Below are 7,509 nucleotides of genomic sequence, written 5' to 3'. Positions count from 1 at the left end.
ATTGGCCAGTTTAAGTGCACCTAGTACTGTCTCGTGCACCTTAAACTGGCCATCTACAGTACGTTAGACCAAAGGTATTTATGGTAATTCTGCAAATGAGCCAATCAACTTATTTTACTCGCATAATTTAGGCCAATAAATGTAAGTTTCTGTTGAAATTGACACACGTTTTTCGGATATTGAAGAGAATTCCGGATATGGGGGTTTCTTGCCACTGTTAGGTAGGGCGATAAACTGCGATAAACCGGCCAACCCCAACATGGCTAATCAACAACGCGGCAACAGCGCCTACGGGCTGGACAAACAGTTGGCAGACAAGGCACTGGCCAAGTACGACAAGCAGTCGGAAGTGGAGGCCAAGGACTGGATCGAAGCGCTTACCAGCCACTCCATCGGGGACGACTTTGGGCTCGGGCTCAAGAGCGGCGTTGTCTTGTGCGACTTAGCGAATGCGCTGGACCCGTCCTTGAAGCTCAAACCTACTTCGTCCACGATGCCCTTCAAGCAAATGGAGAACATCTCGGCCTTCCTACGCGCATGTCGGACGTTGGGCGTCGCGGAATTCGACTTGTTTGAGACGGTGGACCTCTTCGAACTCAAGGACGTGGGCCTCGTCGTGCGCTGCCTCCACGCCGTCGGCCGGGCCGTGCAAAAGCGACCGGGGTACACCGGCCCCACCCTGGGTGTAAAAGAGTCCACGAAGAACAGGCGGACATTCACCCACGCGCAAATCGCCGAAGCGAGGCACGCCACGTCACTCCTCAACATGGGGAGCATCACGACCATGCAGCGAACGAGTGTGGACACGAGTGGCAGCGTCACGTTTGGTGCTGACTCTTCCGCTCCAACCACCACCACCACGTCCACCACCCACGACAACTCGACCGTGCCGAGTCTGTTCCGTACGCCGAGCGCGTTGACGGACCCATCGCCTTCTCTACCCCTCCCTGCCGCCAAGCCGTCATCCATCCCACCTCCGTCTCCCGCGGTGAATGCATCGGTTGCAATGGCCACTTGTCCAGCGGCCGCACCTGTACAGGTTCGCGGAGGGGGCTACGGGTTGGACGCCGAGCTCGCGGCCGCCGCGTCGGCGAAATACGATTACGCGTTGGAGCGGTCGATTCAAGAGTGGATTGAGGCAGTGACCCACCAGTCAAAGGACGAATCAAACTCGTTTGGCGAGTGGCTCAAGGACGGCCAAGTGCTGTGTCTGCACGTGAACACTCTGCAAACCTTCGCCAACGCCCCACCCGCGGTTCCACTCATCAAGATTGAGTCGTCGACGATTGCCTTTAAACTGATGCAAAACATCAAACACTTCCTCGCGGCGGCGCGGGCGCTAGGGGTCGCGGACGTCGACTGCTTTGAAACCGTCGACTTGTTTGAACTGAAAGACCTAGGCGCGGTCCTGCGCTGCTTGCAAGCGTTGAGTCGCGTGCTGACCAAGAAATTCCCGGGGTATACGGGCCCCCTCCTTCCGGACCACGCCACGAGGCGCCCGTCTGCCACCACCCCGCCCAAACCCGCCGTCCAAGACGTTCGTGAACCCAGGGAACAAGGGGGGGTGGTTGTGCCGCCACTTGACATCCAGGCCAACCCCACTCGCCCCTCTTGGCCGAAACCGGCTGCCCCCGCTAAAGTACAAGCTGACGTGCCCCACTCGACGCGCCAGCAATGGCCTCCCGCCAAAGTACCCGACCAACCCGCCGCCGCGCCACGAGCTGACGAAAGCGCCCCAGCGGCTGCTGCTGCCCCCGCTGGGCCGATAGCCGCCTTCCGGGCCAAGGGGCTCCCCACGCGAACGAATTGGACGTAATGATGCCATCAGTTAACTCGTCGATTTATTTAGTCTCAGTATGTTCAGAAAGCACATTGCTTTGTGTACTGTACATGTACAGCGCAGGTAGAAAATCAATAAACAGTACAGTAGTTGTATCGGACTTTGCAACGTAACACTCCAGGATGAAAAATGAATCCGTACGTAGCGATTGTGTGTGTACTTGTAACAAAGGTTTATAGCAGCACCATCGATCTGCTGGTGCCATGTGTGGCCAGTTGCATCCTTTGAATGTGTCCCCCTTCTTGCATGGTTCCCCTCACGGCGGTGTCGGTCTTTGAAATATGTCATCATGGGTCTCGCGTGTGTGTTGGTGGCGCTATTTTTCGTGCGGACGCTGGTGAAAATCGGCAAAACGTTCGTTCAAAACAACGACAAAGTGAACGAGGCGGGTGGACGGAGATCAACGTTGAGTAACGCATGGGTGAACACCAACACCCCTTGTAGCTTGAGACCTCAACCGTTAACTTTGACAGCGCGGCAAAAGAACGTCCACGCCCGCACCCACATTTCTGTTTCTGGGATGTCGAGTCGAAGAGCAAACTCTTGAAAGTCAAATGCAGGGCAAAGGTCGAGTGGGTGTAGAGGTGGGAAGGCAGTGGTACTCATAGCAATGGTGTTGTCTGTACTTCGATCATGCTCAACGGGGATGTTGGCGTTGGTAGGACGAGCCAGCAACCCCTCGACAGAATGTGAAACTCTCCACTGAGATAGAATCTCTTATGCCTGTGGGAGCTAGGGTTACAGTGTGGGGTGGATTTATGTCGCTTGGAAAGATTGAGACGAAGCTGGCAAATGTCATATTGTTTCCACCGGTATGATTTGAGGTGTTTCTGTTGGTAGGCTTGTTGAATTTCGGATTGCTCTAGTGGGTAAGGGAACGGATTGTCGTGGAAAGTCCCACAGCGATGTTTCGGATGTCGTCGGAGTGAGAACCAGCGTCGCCATTGGAGGACGTGTTTGTTGATGGCTGGGTTGACAGGGAATGGTAGTGATGAACTTGGAAGTAAAAGTCGTTGGGACTAATTCTGGCCGTGACTGAAGCTCGGGGACGTTCTGCACATGAATCATGAAGACTTCTGGCCCCTTTCGTTCGATGTATAGTACACTACTTTCTGTGAACTCCACTTTTTCGTACACATTAAGGGCCTGTCTGGCAAATTATGGAAAGAAAATGGCATTTTTGCGAGATGGAAAATCGAGTTTGTTTTGCAAATGTCAAATGTTCCAAATCCCGAGCTGACAGTGAAGTCCGATTTTGCCCGTCGCGGCAGATTCTATACATTTCTCATTGCAGAATCACAGAAATTGAGAACACGGGAGATTGCATCGTTCGTTCTATGCTTGGATATGAGATCTGCAAGCAGAGAATACCAAGTACAGGTAATATGTAATTGTAGCCACATTCACACTAGTTCCACTTCGCACTACAGTATCCCGTCCTGCATCCCTTGACACCGCTTCCCCCCGACGAACTGATGCTGTTGTTGTCGAAGCAGGTATGTATCATAGGACTATCATGACGAATCATGTCTTGCTTGAAGAGTTTTAACCCAAATTCAACAATTCCAGGTGGGATTTACTCCTTGAGGTGGTCCAAAACGTCACATGGACCTTTTACCTCCATTTTGAAGATGGCATTTACGTTTATCCCATTTTGCCAAGAAATGGAATATTATTTTTGAAATACCAGACGCCCCAAATTCGGCCCCAAAATGGCGTTTCGGGCCAGAATATTGTAATATTTGACGGAAAGCCAGTAATCACTTTCCCTTGAGCAAATGGATCCTTCAAACGTGGTCGTGGCTCACACTTCACTAAACACGTCGAGTCCATCGGCATCCCAACCAAAGCACTACCTTCGCTGAACAGTGACACAAGTTTTCATCTGTGAATGACCGATTTTCCTTACTTCCATCTATCAACACATCGCTTAGAACAGTCGGTCATTCTCGACCGTATCGTCCATGGTGAGTCCATATACCGTATAACGACATTGTCCAACTAATGCGCTGATGAGCTGCTTCCCCGCTCTGAGGATTGAGATCGAAATGCAGTCCCCACAAATTCACTGACTATCCAGGGGCAGGGTTGGAATGGCTGTCAACTATTGACTATATAAGGTGGGAAGGTGGTCAAGGATGGTCGGGATCGCCCCCTTATGAACGTGTCGACGTCGTCGTGTCGTTCACGTGTGAGTTTGGCACGTACGTCCACACGACGAAATCGGCCGATGCCATTCGTTCGTAAATCGACCAACGGAGCCCTGCAATTGGCTCACGTAGTCGTGTAAGTATCGGTGCCGACGCAAGGGGTCGGATTGTGGCGGTGGGCACATCCATACAAACGCCTAGTATAAAACCACGATCATATTCACTTCAGGTGCCCACTTGTCCGCCACATGGGCCTACCAAAATGCCCACTATTACCGGATAATCTGACCGTTATACGACCCATTGATTGGGTGGATCTCACAAGTGAAATTCCATGTCACCCCCGTTGTCTTGTGAATAATTCCCTCATTAAAACAGTTCCACTGTTGTTTTGACCCGAAATACTGTTTCAAAGAGGGAATTATTACATCCGGATACACCTTTTTGCCAGTAGCCCTGTAACTTGGGACTCCGTCCTACCCCCGGTGAGTACATACGATGCTAAATCTCCAGGGTTAACTGCTAGTGGTTAGCGATAGCTAACCACTAGCGATGCACTTAACCCCTAGTAAGAGGTGAGGTGGTCTGAGAATACAAAGTTCTATATAAATCTCATTGAAACAGTATTTCGGGTCAAAACAACAGTGGAACAGTTTTAATGAGGGAATTGTACTTGTCTTGTCCAAAGCAAACATATGTCTGAGGGTTCATTTCCGCATATGATAGGTATGCGGAGTTTTTTACCATTTTACCGCTGGGATTGACGAAAATCAAAATACCGTTTTACCGTTTTACAGTTCCTGGAAAACGGCGTTTTAGGGCGTCCTCAATAGTGCAAAATGATGTTTGCCGTCACTGTATTTTACTTGGACGTATGATGTAATTCATCTAAAAACTTCCAACTGGCCAAATCGAAGAGTGGAGGTTTTATTATCTAACGTACTATTAGTGTAACGTGTAACCCAAAAACCAAATACATTCACACTGTCAATACCGATTTCATGCGTTTTATCCCTAACTGCCTCCGGATATTATATACGGATAAGAACTACATACAAAAATCAAGATACATCTCGGCGGCCACCTCTATGGCCAAATATCCATGCGCCCAGGTAAAATACCACTAGGTTAAATATCTATTTCTGCACCAATTCATCGCCAAATTTGAATCTGAGACGTTGAATTTCTTCACCAGTCTCAATTTGCTGAAATTTTGAGTAATGAATACGAAGAAGAAGTGAGATATTTTTGTGAAAAGTTGGTAGTTTATAGGTGACGTGGATCATACTTTTTTGCATCCCCAACAGTGAAAACAGCAAATAATCCGCATAACAGGCTCGTCCGGTTATGGTGACTCGGCTGGTGGAAATATGGAACAACGACTACAACGAATTGGGCCCTACTCTCAATAAATCCCAACGTACATAGTGATACTGACTAGAATTCATGTTGATGAGGACGAAACTGCGAATTTCAACCTGCATGGAGGGTCAATTTGCCTACTTGTTGACCTCGAAAGGTACAAAAAATGCTCACGATCAGTGTCGCTGAACCCAGTCAGTAGGGTACAGAAGTCAAAGGAGGCAACTCCGATCTTAATTGCGCTGCATTTGCTCGAACCAACCGTGCTTCTGAGAGCATCTCACTAACGAGATATCCATGCTTACAATTGATTGGGGAAAATACTTCAAATAGTAGTCAATGATTGGCTCATGTATTTTATTGTTCGGTGTTTAAGGTCTGATTATACAGTAGTAATCCATTCTAGGAATGGCAATCAATCAAGTTCATTCAATCCTTTGATTCAAGCCAATCACGTTCCGACGAATTCGCAATTGGTTTATTTTCTTGAAATTATATTTATCCAATCACTCTACTTCGGCACAATTGAAATTCTAGTACTCCAAGTACTTCAAAATTAATATAAATTTCAATTTTTATTAATTTTGAAGTGTTGCACTGACCAAGTTTCTGTGAAATGGGCAATGGGGACAATTCACAATTGCGACAAGTGCACTCGGCGAAACGTGACATCCCGTGAAAAACTATCGAATTCGATGCTCGACCACAACGCAGGGCAAGCATTCCAAAGACGATGCTATATCCTACTAGTACTACGTATTCGTATTTCTGTTCCTGAACTCCTCAGAGGTCATTATTAGAGAGTTTTCGGTAACATACTTTTTAGGTGACTTTTTGATACCGGTTTACGAATCTCCAACTCAAAGTTATATGAGGCTGTGAAATTAAAAGGTTGAGGAGGCAACACCCTAGCTGTACGGAAACCGAACGATACCATTTTCGCCTCGAATTCATCTGAATGCAACGCCATCACCATTACTTTGGACTGTGAAGCATACCCAGACATATAGTAATGGCATGCTTGAACCGATATGTCGTCGTCGTTGACTGGACATCGATACACGACACGACAAGAAAGCTTCGGTGGTTTTACCCGGACGGTTTCTATCTCCCTAGATAGAACTGCTTAATATTCAAATGGAATTGCACATCAGCACTGAAGGGCCATATCGAATGCCTCCTGTTCAGGCCAGGGGGCGAGTCGCTTCTTCGGGGTCAACTGCTGTGGACTTTTCCGCATGACCACAGAAACAAGTACATGGGTTCGGTTCGTAAATAGTTACTTTCATGTCGGTTAAATTTGGTCGTGAATATAGTGGTCGAATGTCTGCGGGGGTTCGAGGCGGATGGGCTGCACCCAAATCACAACGTCGTCGTCGCCCGTGTCGATGTCGTCTACGTCGGACGGATTCATCCACAGCTCCTTGACGCCAAAGATACGCAGTGGCTTGTTGCTTTGCTCGGTTGTGGCCGCAGGAGGAGTGATCGGACATTCGCGCTTCTTCTTTTCGAGTTTGCGCTGGTTCGAGTTGGCTTTGAGCCGATGGTATTCGCAGAGACTGTGCAGCAGGCCATTCTTCTTGACCGCGCGGACGTTGAAGCACGCTTTATTGCGATAGAGGCACAGGTTGTTGGTGAACTGTGTCGTGTACTTCGAGTAAGTAAGAGTTGACGGCATCATGGTTCTCTGTGATGTCAGTGGCGCTGTGCAAATGCAATAATGCCCATACTTGGGAAGAAACAGTATGAGAACACGAGAAAGTTATACAGATTTGTATATAATCCCTGATATGTCAGGCAACCAAGGTTTTCTTACAGTATCGTTCCAGCGGGAATGATTGATTATTCATACGTTAACCTTGGAGTTTGTATCCATGTTCGCCGAGTAATCCGGTTGACGAGTAATCCCTTGCTGATTAGTCAATCCACCAGCTGTCAAACCTTTGGGATCGAATAATCGGTCGAAATATGTGTACTGTATATATGTTTATAATAAGCTAGTATTAGTCAACCCACCAGCTGGCAAACCTTTGGGATCGAATAATCGGTCGAAATATGTGTACTGTATATATGTTTATAATAAGCTAGTATTAGTCAACCCACCAGCTGGCAAACCTTTGGGATCGAATAATCGGTCGAAATATGTGTACTGTATAT

The 7,509-nt window shown here is 48.1% G+C and overlaps 2 protein-coding genes across 2 annotated transcripts; one reads left to right on the top strand and one right to left on the bottom strand.

Moving 5' to 3' along the window:
* Window positions 1–232: 232 nt before the first annotated feature.
* On the top strand, window positions 233–1,947 carry H257_05471 (hypothetical protein). The gene has a single exon (XM_009830367.1). The coding sequence runs from the start codon at window positions 260–262 to the stop codon at window positions 1,814–1,816; it is 1,557 nt and encodes a 518-aa protein (XP_009828669.1). The 5' UTR covers window positions 233–259; the 3' UTR covers window positions 1,817–1,947.
* A 4,699-nt stretch (window positions 1,948–6,646) lies between these two features.
* On the bottom strand, window positions 6,647–7,033 carry H257_05470 (hypothetical protein; the record flags this gene model as incomplete). The annotated part of the gene is made up of 1 exon (XM_009830366.1): window positions 6,647–7,033. One exon carries the CDS (start codon window positions 7,031–7,033, stop codon window positions 6,647–6,649), a length of 387 nt encoding a protein of 128 aa, XP_009828668.1.
* Between the last annotated feature and the right edge of the window lie 476 nt (window positions 7,034–7,509).

This window comes from Aphanomyces astaci (assembly GCF_000520075.1).
Source record: "Aphanomyces astaci strain APO3 unplaced genomic scaffold supercont1.10, whole genome shotgun sequence".
NCBI lineage: Eukaryota > Oomycota > Saprolegniomycetes > Saprolegniales > Verrucalvaceae > Aphanomyces > Aphanomyces astaci.
The sequence above is the reverse complement of the archived record's forward strand: the minus strand, read 5'-3'. Positions and strand labels throughout refer to the sequence as shown.